Source organism: Solanum pennellii, chromosome 8, assembly GCF_001406875.1.
Source record: "Solanum pennellii chromosome 8, SPENNV200".
Classification (NCBI taxonomy): Eukaryota; Viridiplantae; Streptophyta; class Magnoliopsida; order Solanales; family Solanaceae; genus Solanum; species Solanum pennellii.
In genome coordinates this window covers 51,420,496-51,443,828 of record NC_028644.1, presented here as the reverse complement: position 1 = coordinate 51,443,828, position 23,333 = coordinate 51,420,496, and the positions used below count along the sequence as shown (strand labels likewise).

Below are 23,333 nucleotides of genomic sequence, written 5' to 3'. Positions count from 1 at the left end.
TACTTGTACTGACCCCTACTTTTATGTTCTTCTTGTTGTTTTGTGGAGTGCAGCAAGTGCACCAGTGACTTCGCCTCGTCCGCAACTCTAGCCAGTCTTCAGCACGTCTGATTTCAGGGTGAGCTATTGTTCCTAGCTCGGACTGCATTCTTCCATTCACGGCTTGATGTCCTTGAAGCTCGGACATGGACTATCGTTTTATTCTTTATTTTAGTTCTTAATTACTCTTAGACTTAGAAATTTGAGGATAGATGTTCTTGATGTGATGACTTCCAGATTTTGGGGATGATAAGTAATATATTTTAGAAGTTTATTTAATTGGTTATATTAATGAGGTTTGGTCTTCCGCATTATATTTTGTTATATATACTGGTAAACGTTGGGGTTAGATTTGTTGGTTCGCTCACATAGGAGGATAAGTGTGGGTGCCACTCGCGGCTCGTTTTGGGTCGTGACAGCTCAGCTCTATCAGGCATCCTTGAAAAAGAGTGATAATAATCGAGAAGCAAACTTTATCTCTGAAGATAATGTTGAGCCAATACATAAGATGAATAATAATGCAGAAACAAATGTTGAGCCTATGCATCTCGATGTAGCTGATTTCTTTGTACTCCTTGAAGCAAAAACGATCAGTGACAATCCCGCAATAATCTAGATAATTTTTCTTTTCTGTTTTGTTTGTATTAGTTGGTATATTTATTTTTTTCTAATCATTGTAAATATAATAGCACTATTTAATAGAATTATTTTACATTGTTTATATTTGTTTTTGAAGAAAATATGGATATGCCCCAAACTTCATTTGGATCAATGATCAATCATGAAGATATTTGTGTAATTGATAGTGGAACAACGCACGCCATATTCAAATGAGAAATATTTCTCTTACTTGATTAGAAGAAAAGGAAATATTACTACAATTTCTGGTAATTCAAACTTAATAGAAGGTTCCGGAAGAGCTACTATATTCTTGCCTAAGGGGACAAAACTTGTATAGAGATGCATTGTTCTCTTCTAAATCCCCAAGAAACTTGTTAAGTTTTAAAGATATTCGCTGAAATGGATATCATATTGAGACAATAAATAAAATGAATGTTGAATACCTTGGCATTACAAAGATTGTCTCAAACCAGAAATATGCGTTGAAGAAATTATCAACTTTATCTTCTGGCTTATATCATGCAAAAATAAGCACAGTTGAAGCACTTCTATCGTAAACCAAAAGTTTACTGACTTAGAAACTTTTGTGCTTTGGCATGATCGAATGGGTCATCCTGGATCAATAATGATGAGACGAATCATTGAAAACTCAAATGGACATCCATTAAAGAACCAGAAGATTCTTACGTGTGATGAATTTTGATGTGTTGCTTGTTATTAAGGCAAATTGATTACTAGGCCATCACCAATTAAGGTTGACATTGAATCCTCTTGATTTTTAAAACGTATACATGGGGATATTTGTGGACCTATTCACCCATCTAGTGGGTTGTTTAGATATTTTATGATCCTAATAGATGCATCTTCAAGATGGTCTAATGTGTGCCTCTTATCATCATGCAACCTGACGTTTGCAAAATTATCGGCACAAATAGTACGATTAAGAGCGCAATTTCCAGATTATCCCATAAAGGCAATTCGCCTTGATAATGCTGGAGAATTCACATCCCAAGCTTTTAATGATTATTGCTTATCAATTGGGATAAAAGTTGAACATTCGGTAGCTCATGTCCATACTCAAAATGGTCTTACTGAGTCATTTATTAAGCGCTTACAATTGATAGCAAGACCTCTACTTATGAAAAGTAAGTTACCCACTACTGTTTGGGGACATGCTATCTTACATGAAGCATCACTTGTTCGTCTCAGACCGACTAATTATAATAAATATTCTCCGTCACAATTAGTATTTGGTTATGAACCAAATATTGCTCATTTACGAATTTTTAGATGTGTTGTATCTGTGCCAGTAGCACCCACGCAGCGCACTAAGATGGCCCCCTAAAGAAGTCTAGGCATATATGTTGGGTTAGATTCACCCTCCATAATTCGTTACCTTGATCCATTGACGAGAGATTTATTTACTGCAAAATTTGCAGATTGTCAATTTGATGAAACAAATTTTTCGCAATTAGGAGGAGAGAAAAAGGAAAATAGGTGTCATAGGGTATAAACACTATTTTAAGACCTATTTTAATGAATATAGGTCATTTAGAAAGTTTTGAAACCAAAACATATAAGAACGTCCATGACGTTCAGATTCTAGTTCTAAGGGGTACTAGCGTGCCTTAGCCTATTTGACTAGCTTTTAGGAGTTGAAAATCCATTAAAAAAATTGGTGGAAGGGTATTCAATAGGTTTTTAAGATGATTCGTGGTCGAAACGTCCAGGTACGACTTCCCAAGGACCAACCAAGGGCCCTTGAGGAGGACCCTAACACGTAAGAGGCAACACTGCCTGGGCAATGTGCAACCACGGAAGGCAAATGACGGCTCGTGTGTGGATTGACGGTGCGTCGATACCAAATGTCATCCCACACTTATCCAAAATGGGAAAGCCCTCGCTTGCACCAGTCTCTGACCAAAATGACGAGTGTGCAGGACGGAGGGGGGCCAAGTCATCGACTCACAGACGGCCCGTTGTTCGGAGTCTCGTCTGTGAGGGTCGAGTTTTCCTGCACATTTTAAGTTAGTTCATTTTAATTAGTTAGAGGTTAGGTGATTAATTAGGGGTTTAAGGGAATCTAATTAAGTTAATTAAGTCCCAACATAAAGACCCCCAACCCTCATTAGTCTAAACATACCTCACAAAATAAACTCCCTTCCTTCTCTCTTCTTTCTCTCTCTATTTGGAAGACTCCATTGAAGACAAGCTAGGGGGAGGTTTTGGGGGATAAAAAGGGACGATTTCACCATCAAATCTTCATCAAGCGTTGAGGTATGAGATCTAATTCACCTTTGAGACTTCTTTCCTCAAAGAGCTCCTTCAAAGTATTTCAAAAAGTTCGTTTTCAAGTGGGTTTCATTCAATTACGAATTTGATGTCATGAACTGAGTTGTTTATGGTTTCTTTAGGATATAATGACTATATTAACATGTATTTTAACTTGATTATGATAATTTGTGATGGTTTGGTCTAAATTGAAGAGCATGATCCTTAACCCTTAACCCTTAACCCTTAACCCTAGGTTTCATCTTGACGTGAATTGGGTTGTGATCGATTCAATTGACTTGATTATTGGTTAAATCACTATTAGATGATATTGTTACATTAATAATGAAAAAATTAGAAAGATTTGTAGTCTTTCATACTAGTTCTTAGGAAGTGATCTAGGTTATGAGAATTCACCTAAGTATCTTATGTTAAGCTTTAATTTAATATTGAATTATGGTGTATTGACTCTTCTAGCCTTATTATCATGTTGATTATTGAATTATGATGTGGTACATATAAATTGGATTGAATTGAGGATTTATGGTAAGACCTAAATGATGAACTATGATGGATACTTGGTAAGTATTGTGATATCTATATTCAATCCAATTGTGATTAATTGTGGTTAAGTCATGATGTCATATTGGAGTAAGTCTTGTATTAGGATTGATAGGATGGTATGATGGTTGAATTGAAATGTCTTGACTATGTTGTGAGTTTGATTAAGGTGTATATGTTACAACGATGGTGATGACTATCAATGTGCATTATTATGATATGAAATGCTAATGTGCTCCCTCACTTATATGAATTGTAATGAAAGAACTAATACTCATACAATTCTTATTGAGCTATTGATGATGATGATTATACAAGGGTATACGCTATGACCTAAACTAGGCTATGATTGATAAATAAGGCTTAAAGACATTTCAAAAAGGGACTCTAGCTTATCACCGAGTGAACTAGATTGAGGAGTGTCCCTTCCCACATAGAGAAGGTAGGAGCACTAAAGTACTCTTGAGATTGGAGACTACAGTGCATGGAGCATAAAGAGGGTCCCAACAATATCTCCTAGTTCTTGAACTATGTTGCCCCCATAGGAATACTAGCTAGTGGATCCACGTAGTTGCTATATTTTATGTTTTGGTACTACCTTGGCAAGTAATCCGCCTTTCTTCGGTGTAGGGTTTTATGACAACAGATCCCACACTAACTCATGTGGTCTATGTCGGTTAGGGCAAGATGTTCCCTAAAAGTAAAATGAATTAAAGGATTGAACTCTAACTAGGACAACTTAAGGGGTCTAGCTTGGTCTAGGTAGGGGTATGGGACTCTACCTAAGCATTGCACTAGTAAGCCTTGAGGGGAGTCTTAGGAGGATGTTCTTATGTATGTTTATGCTTATGATAATTTATGATATGTATATGAAGAACTTGCACATTATTAATACTAGAGAAAAGACATAAATACACCATCGAAGTTGTCCCATATTTTCATAAAGACACCAAAACTTTAAAAGTGTCCTATCACCCCACTAAACAACTATATATCATTGTAAATGGATCATTTTTACCCATTCCCTCGTCTACATCGTGCGCGTGTTGCTCACTCCCTAGGATAGATTAACCCGACCCGACCCTTATCTTTTGAAGAAAAATCGTCTATGTTCTCTTCTCATCACCCATCACCAGATTAGGTAAAGAACTGGGAACATCCATGGAAAAGCCAAAGTCCTTAAAAACACACACCCACTTAACAAGACAAGAAGCCTCTCTGATAAGTGAATGCAACTGAAACGACATCATCTTTACTGGGAATCTCCCTTCGTCTTTGTCAGGTATATCCATTGCATCATTTATTAAATTTAACAGAACATTGCTCGTTCTCACCATTGTGTCGATAATAATAATCTTCTGGTTAGAGCTTGTGTTCTCATCTTGAAGTATGGAAAGCAACCCCAAAATCGAGTGCATTGGTCGTATCATCCCATTGTTCATTACCTTCTTAAATGAATTCTTTGTCTGGCTTGCCTTCACGGCATTCTCCTTAGCCTGTTGCAGCAAACCGTTTCTCGCTTCTAGTTTCTCCCTCATTAATTGTGACTCTTCAAGAATCGTCGCATGGGATAGGGCCACAACCACCTGATCAGCAACTACTTCCACTATCTCCATCACATTATGGCTTCAATCATCATTTGCACTCGGAATAATCAAAACTAAAACAGCATAACGAGTGTCAACCAACTCAGGCGTCACACCTTTGAAATTCGAAACAACATAGTTCTTGCTATGAAAATCAAAATATTAGGGCTACCACATCTATTTTGGGTTTAAATTGGGGAAGATGACATAAATTGATTAAATAATTAATAATAAAGAAAAGAAATGACATGTAGCACTTTTAAACTGGTCAATGAAAGTGAAAACTGGTCCATGACGCGCCTAACGTGAGTGTAGACAACCCAGAAGGGGGAATGGGTAAAAATGACCCATTTACAACGATATATAGTTGTTTAGTGGGGTGATAGGACACTTTGAAAGTTTAGGTGTCTTTATGCAAATATGAGACAATTTCGATGGTATATTTATGTCTTTCCTCTTAATATTATATGTTGACTAGTTCACTTATGAGTACATGTTGGTTTATATTGTTGAAGTAAGATGAAATGTATGTTCAAATGCCATGTTATATGAAGTAGGGTGTTAGTCATGATTCTTGTTGGGTTACTTTATTGAGTAAGGTTATGGGACTTTGCTTGGTCACTTCATTTGTTGACTTGATAGAGGTTCGTGGGTATTTGTCTTGCTTTGTTATAATGAAATGTACTCTTATTCATGCATGTGATGTTATTCCTTGATGATAGGATTGTAGTAGATTATGGGTTCAAGTATGATAATATGCATATTACTTGTTTGAGTTAGTAAGCATGTTTCGTTACTTGGTATGACTTGCTTGACTATGCATAAGACTTTTAAAGGGTAAACAGCATGCTTTAACTAAATGTTCTTCTTTAGCATATTTTGAGCTTATATGTGCATGTGGTTTCATACTTATACAAGTGGCGTACTAACCCCATTTTCTCCTTTTTTTCTCAAACCTTTTAGGTTCCGGTCGTTGAAGGCTCATTTGAGATGACTTAAAGAAAACTTTGATATTTTCTACCATCCAAGTGGGCAGGTCCTCACTTTTCGAGGGTATCTTGCTTATGAAGTTGCTTTGTTTTTCTAAGACTCTTATGTTCATTCCACTTTCATTTGAGTACGATTTGTATAAGCCTATATATGGTTCTTTACATTGATGTAGGGCTATGTCCAAATCGCTATGATCGTTTAGATGGTATGAGATGAGATAATCCTTAAGACTATGTTCTATCTTACATATATGTATATGTGCAATAAAAGTAGAAGGCTATGTAATCTTCCAATACGAAGGGTCTATGTATACTCGATATATATGTATATATATATATATATATATATATATACATATATATATATATATATATATATTATGTGTATGTAGAGGTCTATGTAAACCTCCAAGTAGAAGTAATAAAAGTTTTAAATTTTTCGCTAAATTCAACTTATGAATGTGATGATGTAAACAAAGAGGCTAGTCTTAGTCCTCTAAGAGGGCGACGACACCGGTTACATCTAGGGGGTAAACCCGGATGTGACACATGATAAAAATCCTAGAAAAATAAGTATGAAAAATGACACTACAAAAGAATCTCATGAAGATACGATTCAAGATCTGATTAATCCAAATATTTCTGGAGAGATCAGTGAACCCGAGAATCAAGTGAACGAAGAACTTTCAATAAGTTCTACGGTTGATGAAATAAGTTTCAATAGTGTTTTGGCATATAATGTTGCACTTAACAGTATGCAAGATAGTGATAATCTTGAACTGTTATCTGTCGAAGAATGTCGACGAAGATGTGATTGGCCAAAATGCCAAGAGGCAATTCAATCAGAATAAGACTCACTTGCTAAATATGAGGTTTTTGGACCTATAGTCCGAATCCCTAATAATGTAAAATCGATTTGCTATATAAATGGGCTTTTGTGCGAAGGAGAAATGAGAGAAATGAATTGTAAAATACAAGGATTGCACAAGGATTCTCTCAACGACCTGGTGTCGACTATGAAAAAACATATTCACCAATTATGGATGCAATAACTTTTCGACATCTCATCAGTTTAGCAGTTCTAGAAAATCTTGAAATACATCTGATGGATGTGGTTACAGCTTATTTTTATGGTTTACTTCATAATGAAATTTATATGAAAATTCTAGAAGGACTTAAAATGCCTAAAGCATATAGTTCAAAACCTCGAGAAATGCGTTCAATCAGATTACAAAAGTCATTATATAGCTTAAAACAATCAGGACACATGTGGTATAATCGCCTCAGTGAGTACTTGATAAAACAATATTATATAAATAATGTCATTTATCCTTTCATTTTTATTAAGAAAACAACGTCAGAGTTTTTTATTCTTGCAGTTTATGTTGATGACATTAATCTCATTGGAACTCTAGAAGAGGTCCAAATGGCAATTGAATATCGAAAAAAAAATTGAGATGAAAGACATTGGAAAGACAAAACTGTCTTGGTCTACAAATTGAACATTTAGTAGACGGGGTCTTCATCCATCAATATGCATATACTGAGAAAATCTTGAAACGATTTTACATGGACAAAGCACATCCATTAAGCACTTTGATGATTGTATGATCACTTGAAGTGAGTAAAGATCCATTCGACCTCAAGAAGAGAACGAGGAACCTCTTAGTCCTGAAGTACCTTATCTTAGTGCAATTGGCGCACTTATGTATCTTGCTAATTCTACGAGACCTGACATAGCATTTTCTGTTAATTTATTATAAAGATTTATTTTTCTCCTACACGAAGACACTGGAATGGAGTTAAACATATATTGCGATTTTAAAAACGGACTAGTGATATGGGTCTATTTTATACTAACAAAGATAGTGTGAATCTTGTTGGTCATGCAGATGCAGGTTATTTATATGACCCACATAAAGCTCGATCTCAAACAGGCTATTTGTTCACATACGGAGATACTGCTATATCATGACGATCTACGAAGTAGTCCATAGTCGCTACTTCCTCAAATCATGCTGAGATAATAGCCATTCATGAAGCAAGTAGAGAATGTGTATGGTTGATCAGTTATACATTTTATCAAAGAAAAATGTGGTTTAAAATGTGATGTCAAGGTACCCACAGTTCTCTTTGAAGACAATGTTGCATGCATAGCTCAATTAAGAGGAGGCTTCATAAAAGGTGATAGAATGAAACATATCTCACCAAAACAATTCTTTACACATGATCTCTAGAAGAACGGTGATATTGATGTACATCAAATTCGTTCAAATGATAATCCAACAGATTTATTCACCAAATCTTTACCAGCATCAACTCTTGAAAAGATGGTACAAAAGATTGGAATGCGAAGACTTAAGCATCTGAATCGTGGTCTTTATCAGAGGGAGTAAAATATGCGTTGCACTCTTTTTTCCTTAGTCTAGGTTTTGTCCCACTGAATTTTCCTAGAAAGGTTTTTAATGAGGCAGCAAGTAAAACGTATTGTGAATGTCAATGTATATTTGTTTTCAACTTTTTATTTACATAGACATCCAAGGAGAGTGTTATAAAATAATGGTCACTGCCAAATGTTGCAAGGCAAATGTACCATTGCCACATGTAAGTCATTTGCAAGACAAATATACCATTGCCAGATATAAGTTACTTGTAAAACAAATATGTATGACATGTGGACACCATCAACGTTCTTGATACACAATATGTACCCACATATATGATATATAACCGGATCTTATTTGTGCAGTGCCGGGACACATATTCTCTTCGGAACGATTCCAATAATTTTGTTAATTATATTCTTTTTATTCAAGAAGTTTGACCCCCCCTCTAAGCAAATTATGATCCAGTTTCACCTTTCCAATTACCACTATAAATATGTAAGTCATTTGCAAGGCAAATATACCATTGCCAGATATAAGTTACTTGTAAAACAAATATGTATGACATGTGGACACCATCAACACTTGGCAAATTATGATCCAGTTTCACCTTTCCAATTACCACTATAAATCGGTATTACATTTTCAAATATAAATAAGAAAAAAGTTTGGCATACATCAATATACACTCTCTTTATTTATTCTTATTTTAGTTTATTATTATTAATTTATTAGCTCCTTATTTTATAACCGTAAAATATTTCTTTGTAATTATTTTGCTTTAAGAATTGGGGAAGATGGAAAACTGTGAAATACAAAAACTTGGGGTATTAACCGCGAAGGAGTATTTATCTGTAATTATTTTGCTTTTATAGGCATAGTTTCCCCTTAGGAGAAAGCCAAATCTTTCTTTGTTCCTAAACAATCCAAAATTAACTCAAAGAAGGTGAGGACACATACACCAAAGCAATCGATACATAAAATGGAACTTCTTGTCATTATGCAATGATGAATTTAGTAATATAATACAATAAAATTTAAGTAAAAATCAAAATAAATATAAAATATTATATTGTACAATACAATACAATTGCTAACCATCCAAACAAACTGGAAAGGAGAGTCTATGCTGAGTTAGAGAAGATAAGTAGCAAGAGCCAATAACTGTAGTAAATCGAATAGACGCAACAAATAAATCAGTAAACAAATGTTCTCTGCTTCGACACATCAATAAACATATAGTATGCCTTGCCTATACCAGAAGACTTAGCATCAGCCCATATCAGATCATATGTATTCTATTGATCACACTAACATTCTTCGGTATCAATAACAAAGTTGGTGAATTAGTATGCTCGAGCAATCAAAAAGGAGCAACAAGCAATTAGCATATGGTGCAGAGGAGGATCAGTAAAAGTACGTGAGCACAAAACCCGGGCTGAAGCAATGGAGAGCATCCCTGTCTGTCACAATGCAGTTATCAATTGTCAATCTGGTCCAATTATGAAAAAGGGCGGCAGAATCATTGAGATGACTGTACAAGCATAAAATTGTTATTGCTGATCTTGAATCTTTAGAGAGACTAATTCACTGTCGTCTTGTTGTTGGCCTCTTGACCTTGAGCTCTTAGGAAGCCATCTTTGAGACCATTCAGGTAACCTGGAAAATGATACAGATTAAAACATAAACTTAAGAGAAACAACACTAAGGTGATTGAGTAATAAGAAGTTAGAAACTACTGTGCATTTTCGTCGCTTCAAGAAATGTAATGAGGCCATACAGTAGGTATAATTTTTTTATTATTGTTCTTTGGAAGATAGCTTCCTAGTGATTCACTTCTTTTTTTAGTTTGTCCCAAAAGTACTGGTACCTTTTTTAAGCATAGAAACAACTTACTATAAAATTTAAACTTCTCATTGTATAATGACATGATTTATAGTTCACACAGATATCGATGACTTGTTTTAAAAATGTTTTATTAAGAGCTACATACTTAATATATTTGTACATTTAGCTTTTAATTCACTGTACCTTAGTTAGCTGAGAGTCGGGATAAGTCACAGTTAGTTACAACTAACTGTCATCTCAGTTAGTTTTCAATATTAGTTAGATTAGTCGGTTACTAATTCTTCGTATATAATGTTCTTTGATTACAGCAATAGGTTTTGAGATTCCCATTCTATCGTTCTCCCTCAGATTGCTCTCTTCTTCTTTCTCCATTTCAGGTTGAGAATAGTAGAATCTCCACTGTAGTTCAGTTCGATCTATTCATTCTGTTTGTGAGTTGTACATTTTTCTTTCTTAAACTCCTACCAAGTCAAAGTGCATCACATAAATTGGGACAGATGGAGTAATGATCATGCAACAAGGACAACTTAACCAACTCTATTAAAATATTGAACAAAGGCTCCTTGACATTAGGAGCAATTTTTAAGTTTTTAACGAAGATACAATCTCTTGAAACCAAATGACTACTGATGAAACAAACAAGCATATTAGCATTGGCACTACCCAAGATAAAGGAAAGAAGGTAAAAAGATGGAACCAAACGTATGTGACATGTCCCCCCTCCCCCCCTTTTCTAGGCTTACAGAACACTTACTGTTGAAAAAATTGTGTAAAAATGAAGACTTACAGATCCAATCTCTCGTAAATTGCTCTACGGACTGAGCTGTTAAGGCCGTATGCTATTGAGTTGAAGAGACCCTAAACAGAGCATAGAAGATTTGTCAAGAAAGAAAATATTTTTAGTGTCAGAGTTGTTAAAAGGAAAGTAGATCAAAACTAAGCATCAACATAAAGTCAGAGATAAGTTCCTATCAACTGAGAATCCCACCAATTCATGGATACAGACACTTAAACTAAACTAATCAACTTTTTTGTTGATTAAACAATGTAACCAATTCAGAATATCACCAACTAATTAAAGTAACCACTTGGTGGCATCGCTCTTGACATTCTGTGGATAAGCTTGGTGGAAACAGAGGATCCAAGTCATTCCATCCAGAGAGGTTTTGATTGTTAACACTATTTACCAACATGTCTATACCTGCTTGCAATCTATATGGTAACAACGGAATAAAATACTTATCAAAGAGTGGAAGTTCCCACCACACACCTTACCCAAGCACATCAAAGAAAAGAGAAAAGAGAGAATTCATCTATAGATAATAGGATTTACCATGAGCTGTGCCATTCCAACATCAAGAACAGAAAGCCAAAAGATCTTATGACCTGGTTCAATAACGTCATGTATACGGTTGATTGTACCAAAAAACCATGATCCAATAAGAATGAGGGGATAGTAACCCCAACGATTCAGTGCCTGCGAGATGTCCAACAGCATAACAGTTAATATAAAGAGGCAAATAGCAAGAAAAGAAAAGGAGATGGTGTCCGAACTTCACCCGAAGCCATTCATTTTCTACCCCATACTCTTATAAGTTATTATTTTGATTTACTTCGAGATAGGAGAGGAAGCTCTGCATACCTTCATGTCTGACCGTGGATCTGGTTGGTATGACCTCTCTGACATGCCCACTGCCATCTGGAGTATTAGAAGCATCAGCGTACTTGAAATGTCACAAATTATTTTCCAGAACCCAAATCTTCATGAACCAATAAAGGAATGCGTAAATAATTAAGGATAAAGGTAACGACCACATACACGAGTTGCATTGTTTAGCATCCGTATCACTTGAAAATAGGTGACACCGTTAAAAAGAATGGCACCCCAAAGAGGTGCATAAAATGTTATGAAGTGTACCACCTGCAGTGATGAACATAGGAAAGATTAAATATGACAGAAGTTATGTCAGACTAAAGCATAATATATCCCAAACAACTCGAATGCAAACATCAATCTAGACCTGATGGTAGGCTAGAAAAAGGGCTTTTGGCTACATTTCATGTCTTCATTGGTACACTTAAATTGTGTTGAGTAAGACTATTAGAATAGGAATAGGTTTATATAATCCTATTGAAATAGGAATAGGTTTATACAATCCTATTAGAATAGGAATATGTTTATACAATCCAATTAGAATAGGAATAGGAATACTAATAGTCCTACTTGATAAAGGATTGTATTCTATGGTCTATAAATAGGGTCTCATGTAATAATGTAGGGACAACAACAATTTACTGATATTCTTTTTCAAATATTTCTCATATGGTATCAGAGCCTCTACGCTCTTGGTAGAAAATCAAAGAGCTTCTGCTGTCGGCGGATTACTTATATATGCCGCCCGTCCGGCTATTGATTGTGTCAGCAAAAGTTGGGTCACCCTGTATCTTTCTGGTGACTATTTTCTCATATCTAATTTGGGTAAGCACCACACCATCATTCCGGTGACTACTTTTTCATATTCAATTTGTGTAGCACCATGACATCCTTCTGGTGACTACCTTTTTTTTGCATATCTTATTTGTGTAGCACCGTGCATCTCTCCGGACAACTTCTAATATTTAATTTTCCTAGTACCGTGGGTCTATCTTTCGAACTACTTTCTCATATCTGAGTTGCATAGCCTCGTCTGTTTTTCGGTTACTCCTCAGATTTAATTAGCGTAGTTCCATTCGTCTTTCCAGTGACTCCTCAAATTTGATTTGCGTAGGTTTATGCCATCATTCCAATCCTACCCATATAATTTCTCTTTTTATCAAGGGTCGTGCCATCATTCCGATACTACCCATATTATTTCTCTTTTTCAACGGGGTCGTTCCATCAATTTGAACTATCCTATTTAATTTTTATTTTCTAGTTGGGTCGTGACATCATTCCGACCCTACCTATATAATTTTATTCCTTAGATTGTAACCACTTTTAGCCATCAAATCTAATACTCCGGCATATGAGCATGTTCCAACCAGTTTTTCAGTGACTTGTTTGATATCAACTCATCTATTGATTCCAACATGAACTATATACTTTATACTAGGTTTTGAGCACTTTGTTGCTCAGGGGAGTTTAGTAGCCTTGTATGTCGATTATGTGAGTCACTCTATGGTTTGAAGCAGTCTTTACTGACATTAGGCACCAAATCCAGTATTTAATGAAAAGACAAGCACATTGAGATTGACTGTCAATTTTGTGAAGTCGGCTGATCAACTTGCGAATATCTCACACCAAGCCCCTCATCGGTCCTCGTGTTAATTACATTTGTAACAAGATAGGTACATGAATTGTATGCACTAGCTTGAGGGAGAGTGTTATAATAGGATTAGGCTTATATAATCCTATTGAAATAGGAATTGGTTTATAAAATCCTATTAGAATAGGAATTGGTTTATACAATCCTATTAGAATAGGAATATGTTTATACAATCCAATTAGAATAAGAATAGGAATACTAAATAGTGTCCTACTTGATAACGGATTGTATTCCATGGTCTATAAATAGGGTCTCATGTAATAATGTAGACACAACAACAATTCAATAATATTCTTTTTCAATATTTCTCACATAGACTATTAGTATTTTATACTTATTACATGAATTTTATTTTGTAGGACTTGATTTCTGAGCATAGAAGCAATTTCAAAGCTAAATCAGACTCTTAGGAGCTTCGAAATTTGAGTAGAAGTCCAAAAAATCTAACTGCCTTCAAGTTTGGGGTTGAAGGACCAATATGCATATACAAAAGTTGAAGAAAAAAAAAGGAAGCTGAAAATATTGCCTAAGTCGCATCGCAACAGGTATTTTGATGGCAGAAGTCTATTTGCACAAGGCTCTAGAAGTCCCTCTGGCCGAGTCGCATGGGGTACCGCAAATCGTGACGTATCAGTTCATTTTCTTACCCATGTTTTTCCACTTCGATTAGTTACCGTTGTGATTTTTGCGCTTTGATTATCACATTAGTTCGTTGTTAAAACTGTTCTTTTTTGTATATTATGTAATGTTTCCCAGAGCCATTTCGTTGTTTTTACTGCTTTTCATTTAGTTTTCTCTTTTTCAAACTGCTTTGAGATGTTTTTTTTGAGCCAAGGATCTATCAGATAAGACCCCTCTATCCCTAAGAGGCAGGGGGGAGGTTGTGTACGTTCTACCCTCCTCATAAACCACTTATGAGATTACACTGATGTTGTTGTTTTTCCACTTCGCCGCATTAAAGGTATTTTGGTGCAGGGTTGTCAGTACACGATATAATACATCAAAAACACAATTTAAAAGGGACTTTCGGAGGATTGAGAGAGCGGCTAAGGCTAGGAAGCACAATGGTTCTTTTTTTTTTCCGTCAACAATACATACGCAAGTTTGGGTTGAAAGTTGGTTGAATGTTTTCTCGTTTTCATGCCTTTAAGACAATATATTTATTTTCATCTATGAAGTAGTTTTCCCTTGAGGTTTAACCATACATGTTGTTTTGAATGTTATCTGTGGATTGGCCTCTTGTTTAATTGCTTGAATTCGTTAATAGAGTTATGAATCTGATCATGGAATATTCATGCCTTCAAGAGAATATCTTTCATTTCATCTGTAGAGTAGTTTCTCTTAGGATTTTAATATACCTGGTATTTTGAATGTTATTTGTGCATTGAACTCTTGTTTAATTGCTTGAATTCGTTAATGAAGTTTTGAATTGAATTATGGAGTTATTCAGTATTTATCTAATCGAAAGAGAAAAATGGAAAGAGGAATAATTTAAGTAAATATCTATACATTTTATTGATGGACCCTTCCCGGACCCTGTGCATAGCAGGAGCTTTACTGCACCGGGCTGCCCTTTTTTTCCCAACATAATCAAAAGAGCCTCTTGAATTGTTGAGTTAACCAACATAGGAAAAAATTCATGAGAGGTTTTTCTTGAGGCTAAACTCACTAGTGTTTTCTTTCATATGTTCACAGGCTTTCCATTAATTTAAACACAAAGATTAAGATCACACAGAAAAAGAATCTTAACTACAAAAATAATCTACTCAACCGTTGAATACATGAGAATCAATAAAACCTTAGAAATGAATCTTGAGCAAAGTTAGATCCCAAATAACTATCTTGCACATGCCTTGTTAATTGCCCTTACTTTTCTCATTGACAGTTAATTGCTATTGCTCAACTCTCAACATTTACATGATCAATTTTTACAATTCTAGACGGTTACTTGTGGTGTAGAACCATCTTAGTCTAAAGAATTAATGCTCCTGATAGTGATAAGCCAATTGAATATTGTTTGAACCAACCCCTGGGGATACGATAATTTTCATACTATTTTTGACACATTACGAACTTCATTTTATAGTCTGTTTCAAACTTGTCAGGACCATTTTACCAAAATCATAATAGTCTCCTGTTCTTTTCTCCTTCAAAGGAAAAGAACTAAAATAAGAGATAAAATGTAAGAATTCCTTCAACAATCAATGGCACTGCATTTATTTGACACATCGACTTTATTCATGAAAATGAAAGAACTCCTATATCCATGAGCTTTTCAGTACTTCAAAACTTTAACATTTTTTTGGATAATATAACAGAAGAACATTATCACCATTTTTGAAGTTATTAAAACTACAGAGATGACAAACAACAGAAATTACCATGAAAAATTACATAGTAAAAGAGCTTTAAACTATCATCATTAAATACTTGCCTTTCCTGTGTGTCCTGTTTGTGCCCAACACCAAGTGCCCAGCCGACTTAGATGTTCATGATTATTGGCAATTGATCTTATAACTGTCATTACTCCTGAAGTTCCTGCAAGAACCATCCGCATATAAACAGGATGAAGAAAGAAAAAACCTTCAAGAAGCTGCCAATCAAAACAAATGCATTCAGAAAGAGAGAAAGGAACCACAGTAACCAACTATAGAATCCAATTTGTTTTCTCTAATCAAAAGATACCCCAAACATATAAATGAAACATTGGCTCCAAATCTTCAACATCCGTCTTATGTCTAACAACTGTCCGGTGAAGAGTAAAGGCAATTGTTGTTGTCCACAAGAAAGACGCTAGGCAGAAGAAATGTGTTGTATATCCCTGAGCATAACAGAAGAACCCTTTGGAAGGATCCCTACATGAACAAAAAAAGAACTCACGGTTAATAAATGCTATGGAACCATTTAAAACGAAAATTCACTGGAAGCCTGCAACAAATGCTTGTAGATGGGAGTGACCATACCCAATTATGCTGAAGAAACTGCAGCACATGTCCTGCACTCAAAATGACGTACTTATTACTATTATCTTAAAGCAGAAGCAAATGAATTAGAAGAAGGCTGGAAATGTGAGGAACTTAATCAGCAGAAAGATAAAGCATTATAGCAAAGCCTATGTATGAAAGATTACAAGCCATAATATAATAAGGAAGCATCTTAGCAATCAATGTTCTTGATAGGCACATACCATTATGATTACCATTTATGCAATTATACTAGATGTATTTTTCTTCCTATTCTTCTATTCTATTGATTGAGTACTTCCCATTAGTCATTTGGTTTGAGTAAGCACCGCAACAATCTCCTTTCACATAATTAACAAAGAAGGAACAAATAAACTTAAAGCAGAGTAAATTTAGCAAACTCCAATCTGGTATCTTACCCAATAAAATGCTCAGAGATATACTACTCTATCCAAGGTTATGAGATGATTGATTAATCTTAAGCTGTTGAAGTAACACATTTGAATCATAGAGTCAACTTCCTTTCCATTAAAGCTACTAGCAAACAAATTCAAGTTCTAGATCATGCCGAAGCTACATCCATTTGATCCAAAAATCAAAACTGATATCAGATTGAATCAAATCACTGTGAAAGAGAGAACACGAGAATCTGGCAAGGTGCAGTCAAAATACAATAACGAATCCTAAATAACCAATATGCATACCAACTTTTTTCTTGTTCTTCATCTTCTTTTAACTTTTCAAAGTATGCATTTATCTTTTTCTTCTTTTTTAAGTTACAACTAGCATTACTTGCCAAATAAAAAGATCCCTTGATATCAAAGCTTTGAGAAGCCCTAGCAGATGGAACAACTGCTTGTTTAGAGTTATAATTTTAGTAAAAGATAGAGTGAACATCATTTCCATCAGAGCTACTAGCACTAGTTTAAGTTCTCATCATATAGTAGCAAGTCAGCAACTTACATTTGATGAAATGATAGAATTACCCACTGTGGGACGACAGACTGTGAGAAATGTATATCAATCAGGCAACTCACATGGATATCAACTTCTTCCATGTTCTTTCTTCTCTCTTAAGTTTTCTTCTTCTTCTCTTTTTATATACTACTTCCAAATACATTTCTCCATCTTTCGCAAAGATTTTCCATATTTTGCATCGGATTAATATACTTGCTTAATTGAAAAGGCAATAAGCATTTTGACTATATACATGTTCCCATCATTCTTTTCTATAACTAAGTATTTCCTTCGGAAACATCCTAGCTCACTGATCTACATAGCAAAGAAAACGTAAACAAAATTTCTCAAGAGCTAATGAACAGAACAAAGCAAAACCCTAATAAGTAGTGAAAAAGAAAAAGTAATTTTACTCACAGATAAAGCGAGGTAGAAGACAAGTTTGAAGGAGAACTTGCGAAGGTCTTTGAAAAGCAAATAACAGAGTACTATAAATCCAGAACCGACGAATGATAGACTTGATGCTCCGCTATTCACTGCCGTGAGTAGTTGTCGTTCTGCCACCGTCAAATTCCCCATCACTGCTTTTACAGTTGCCATTCCGATTACACTAAACAATCGCAAATATCCCGTCCAGATCAATAAAAGCTTGGGATCGAAGTAAGCAAAAATGGTGAACTGCAATATGGAAATCCAGGGGCTCTACATGGAATATATTGTCACTTACTTTGGTAATATATAATACTATATGCGTTGCTAAACAAGCGTCGCTTTGGCCGAGTGGTTAAGGCGTGTGCCTGCTAAGTACATGGGGTTTCCCCGCGAGAGTTCGAATCTCTCAGGCGACGTTAAATTTTTCTTAAAGAAAGAATTCTTTTATATCATCATTTATTTCATATTATTACTTTTATAAATCTTTAAATTATTAATTCTTACTTCAACCAACCAAATTTAAATCAAGTTTGTACTATGTGGGATTATATTAACTAATGTTTAATTTTAATTTTTTTAGAATAATTTTGTGATAGTGTATTATATACCTTTGTTTTGAACTTTTATTTATTGGTTAAGATTGTATTAAAAAGGGGATAGTTTTGATAGATTTATTTGTGTAACACCTTACAAATTCAATGTAAATATTTGAACCTTTCGTCATTAAGTGTATCATCTTGAACTTGGTGATGTCCTACTTGTTCATGTGTTAAGGTCTATTTTCAAGTACAGTATTAGATATGCTTTAGGGTCATAAGGAACTTCTAGCAGATATGGTTTCGGATCATAAGTAGTTCATGCAAGGATCAACTTCAAACCACCATATCTCTTTGCTCATTACCTATCATATTAAAGAATTATGAGAATTATTTTCAATGCCACGAATCGTTTGTTAATCTGAATCCAGAGTAAAAAGTTATAATCAATTTTTCAGCAATACTCAAATTTTAGGATCTAAGTTTTACAGGTTGAACCTACCGACCGTGAAAGCATCTACGGGCCTTAGATTATGCTCGTAAATATAAAGTGAAAATTTTCAAACAACAATATTTTAACATTTAATGGGGCCTCATAGCAGAACTTTTAATATTTATTAAAGATGTCAATATTTAATTTGTTATATTGTTGATTTATGTATTTTTGTCATTTGTTTAATTTTTAAAAAATACAATTAGTTAATAATAGAATGGAGAAATCAAGGAAAATAATATTTCAAATAAGGTAATTTTTAAATTTAAACCAACAACATTACCATAATTACTAATCATAATTTTGGTATAACTTTAAGTCGGCCTAGATTTTTTTTCACTACTCTTATGCTCTTTTCATCTTTTATTTTTGAGATTAAAATTTACAAAATCTCTTTCTTATTATACGTATTTGGTTCCACAATTGATATTGCTTCTCTCTCCCTTAAATCTCAAATTTTCAATATTAATTTTTAACTCTCTATTGAAAATACTCAATCTGTGTTGAATTGAAGTATATTGATTTAAATTGTTGTTGACAGTGAAGAAGATTTTAGAATGAATACAGAATTTAAAAAAAAAAAAGACAAAATTTATTGACTTACAAAGTGAGATTGAAATACAAAGTGATCACAAAAAACATAAACTTGTCAGCATACATTTAGAATTAATATAAAAAAAATACAAAACTTGTTGGCATACAAAGTGAGATTGAAATACAAGATGATACTGAAATATAAAGTGAGCATAAAAAATCTAAAACTCGTTGACAAACACTTAGAATTAATACAAAATAAAAAAGAAATTCAACACTTGTTGACATACAAAATGAGACTAAAATACAAAATGAGCACAAAAAATACGAAACTTGTTGGCATATAGTTAGAATATATACAAAAAAATAAAATTGTATTAAGCTTAATTTAGAATAGCATACAAAATTCTGTAAAACTATTTATCTAATACGAAATAAAACATATACATAATTTGAAATGAATTTCACCTACAAAATAAATACAAGTTACACCTAAAAAACTTAAATTTTAGCACGATACACATGAATTTGGTAATGAATACAAAATGCAACAAACAATAAAAACAATAAAGAATAAAATTTGATAGTTTAGATACAAAATGCAACATGTCATAACGTTGTTTTTCATCAACCCGATCTTCAACAGTTTTATCAATTTTTCAAATGCTGACGTTCGAAAATGACACTTATTCACCTGACACATCTTCCAGATCCAATTTAATACTTTTGAGCGATTTATCCTAATATTGACACTTCAAAAATGACACTTCTTCACCTGATACTTCTTCAAGATCCAGATTCAAATCTAGATCTAATTTATAAAACATATAAAAATACTTTTGTATCTCAATACTTCGACAAAGATTGAAAATCTTTTGAATGATTTCTAAGATCGGAAAAGGGCCTAAAATACCCTTGAAGTATCAGAAATGGTACAAAATTACCCTCCATCCACCTATTAGCTCCAAAATACCCTTCTCATTCACCTTTGGGTTAAAAATTAACCACTTATTTAACGATTTTAAATTTAAACTATTTAAATATTCTTTTAATACACGGCGCTCAACTATTTGTTATAATTTAACTTATTAATTTAATTTATTAACCAACCTACTACACACACATTACTAATTAAATCACACTCAATTAATAAATGTCTCATTACTAATGCACAACAGGAAAGCTACTACAATGAGTGTTACTAAAAATTTGAGTCGAAAATGTCTATAGAAGTACAGTATTATACATTCAAGTCCTCAATCAGAACATATTATAATTCAAATGTCTAAATAAAAATTACCGATAAACATAAAAGTCTGACTATGTTCATCTTAATTATTCATTCGCCTCAATTGTGTGATGTTACTTAATAGAAACCTTTTTTAAAAAAAGAATAGATTAAATTTTTAATATTTAAAATAAATATTAAATATTTACAAAATTGTATTTAAAAAAGTGAATGAATTAATTCAAGAGGTGCTACTTCTTTACCTTTAATCATAAATTTCGAATTCAAGTTTGAAACAAAATCCTATAGAATGTGTCCTCCTAAAATAAGCGGCTCAACCTAAATTTAATTGGGGCTTCAATTCGGACTCAAATAATTTTGAATGTCATTTTACGGAATCGGTAATTTCATTAGTGCTTAGGGCGATTTTGATATTAGAAATAGTTTATTAATTAGGTGGGTTGTGGGTTGGTTTATAAATGATTAATAAATTAAATTTATCCAATAGTTGAGCACCAAGTATTTTAAAAAATATTTAAATAGTTTAAATTTGAAACCGTTAAATAATTGGTCAATTTTGAACCTAAAGGTGGATGACAAAAGTATTTTGGAGCCAATAGGTGGGTGAAAATGGTATTTTGGAACCAATAGATGGATGAATAGTATTTTTGTACCATTTTCAATACTTCGAGGGTATTTTAGACCCTTTTCCGTTCTAAGATTTCTTAGAAAAATGGAGAATTTTTATTTAAGCAAAAAATAGACAAGGTTTAAGTTACTTGAGGATATGAAATAATGAAAGAAATCTTTAGAGAGAAAAAGAGAAATGATAGAATTTAGGTAAAAATATTTAGAGTGAAAAGCGGGTGATGGAGCCTATTATTTTTAGTCAAAAGTGGGCCTAATTTGAGAAATAAAAGGAAGGTAAATGAATTATACTAGGATACATTTTATTTGTTAAAATATTGTCACTTTGACATTTTAAATAAGTATTTTAAAGTGTTGTTATTTTGACTAAATATGTTAGGTATTACGACTTAATTGCTGATTTTCTCAAAATGAAATTAAAACTTGAAATTCACCTGAGTCTACGAAACCATTCCACGAGTCTTAGGTCCCATTTGGTCATAGATTTCCCAAATAATATTTGGGGAAAAAACTGACAAACAGTGTTTGTCCATACAATTTATCATAATTTGACAAATATTGACAAATATCCTAAATTCTCAAATACTACTGTTTTCTAGTATTTGGGTCAAATCTCATTATTTGGGATCTTTTGAAAATTAAAATTTTACACCAAACTTTTATCTTTTATAAAAACATCGTCTATAGTAGTTGTTTGCGTTGTATTACATAATTTTTTACGTGAACACCAAAGTAGTGATGAAATATTCAGTGAATATGAAAGTGATGATATGGTTATTGATGAAAATGATGAACAATCGACTCAGGATAACAAAGTCATGCGCTTCGTCTACTTCACGATGTGGAATGATGTTTGTTGCACTCACTCTAAACTACCACATTGTTTTAGTGTCATGGATACTACTTGTTATTTGTTGCAAAGAAGATCCAATTGACTTGTAATACAAACATAGGTTAGTTTTGATAGTTTTTAAAACTTATGGGTATAAATCATAATTTTCTAAAAAAGTAAAATATATTTCCCAAATACTATAACACATGGTAAATTTTCACCCAAATAATATGTGCCGAGAATATTTGGAAATCTATGGTCAAACACTAGCTTAGAATGCACATATACCATATATCAACCCCGACACTTTCGAGAGCTATCTTCAATCCTACTAAGTCTTGGTAAGTATCCGTCATGATTTTATAACTGTTGAATGCCTTGAATCGGACCCATTATAACTGTTGAATGCCCGACGGTATACAATGTTGTTGTATTGGGCCCTGAATTATCTGTCAATTCTGTATTTTGGGCCCAAGTCTGTTAGGGCGTAGCTTAGCACTATATATAGACGCTATGACAAACCCTATTCTGTAATTCTGTTCTTGCCTCTCCTTAATAAAACTGCTCTCCCTCTTCCCGTGGACGTAGCCAATTTATTGGTGAACCACGTAAATCTGTTGTCTTGTTTTTCGCGTTTATATTTTCTCGTATTATCTCGAATTTCGTATAACAATAACATAAATTCTAAAATTTCTACAAGATTCAAACATCAAATTATCTTCTTATCTATAGTGATAACAAGAACTCAATTGGCGGAATGACCTGAGAGATCCTCGTATTTGGCTTCATTTGTCACCTGGACCCTTCTACTCATGACTTTGCCAGCCGAACACTTAAAATTATTATAACATGTTATTTTAAACTCCTCTGATTGTTGACCAATCTTATGTGAAATTTATTTGTTGAATAGGAGGAAATGTGTGTTAAAGGCCTTTAAAAGCGAGTAAAGACGAAAGATTCAATTAAAAAAATTATATAATGAAAAGAAATAAGAAAAATCCCCTTCTTGTCTTCTTTCCCCATTCCTTTACTGTTACTCTTATTCTTCCTCATAGGTTATCACTGACGCCATCATCTTTGCCCCTCCCCCCTCCTCGCCCCTCCCC

The 23,333-nt window shown here is 33.8% G+C and overlaps 1 protein-coding gene, 1 non-coding gene and 1 pseudogene across 2 annotated transcripts; 1 reads left to right on the top strand and 2 right to left on the bottom strand.

Annotated features, from left to right (window-relative positions):
- Positions 1–4,569: 4,569 nt before the first annotated feature.
- LOC107027689 lies at positions 4,570–6,013 on the bottom strand (annotated as a pseudogene).
- A 3,474-nt stretch (positions 6,014–9,487) lies between these two features.
- Positions 9,488–18,235, bottom strand: LOC107026840 (G-protein coupled receptor 1). The gene is made up of 9 exons (XM_015227930.2): positions 17,942–18,235; positions 16,568–16,599; positions 16,290–16,459; positions 16,039–16,142; positions 12,119–12,220; positions 11,942–11,998; positions 11,633–11,776; positions 11,087–11,157; positions 9,488–10,110 (listed from the first exon to the last, which is right to left on the bottom strand). Exons 1-9 carry the CDS (start codon positions 18,122–18,124, stop codon positions 10,005–10,007), a joined length of 969 nt encoding a protein of 322 aa, XP_015083416.1. The 5' UTR covers positions 18,125–18,235; the 3' UTR covers positions 9,488–10,004.
- Positions 18,236–18,290: 55 nt separating this feature from the next.
- Positions 18,291–18,372, top strand: TRNAS-GCU. Its single transcript has one exon. It is a non-coding gene; the product is annotated as a tRNA-Ser (tRNA).
- Positions 18,373–23,333: the final 4,961 nt, after the last annotated feature.

Coding starts and splice junctions, on each gene's coding strand:
- LOC107026840 (XM_015227930.2), bottom strand. CDS start 18,124: ATGGCAACTGTAAAAGCAGTGATGGGGAATTTGACGGTGGCAGAACGA. Junction 16,460..16,567: donor AGTTTCTTCAGCATAATTGG/GTATGGTCACTC, acceptor TTGTTCATGTAG/GGATCCTTCCAAAGGGTTCT. Junction 11,999..12,118: donor TGCTAAACAATGCAACTCGT/GTATGTGGTCGT, acceptor CTAATACTCCAG/ATGGCAGTGGGCATGTCAGA.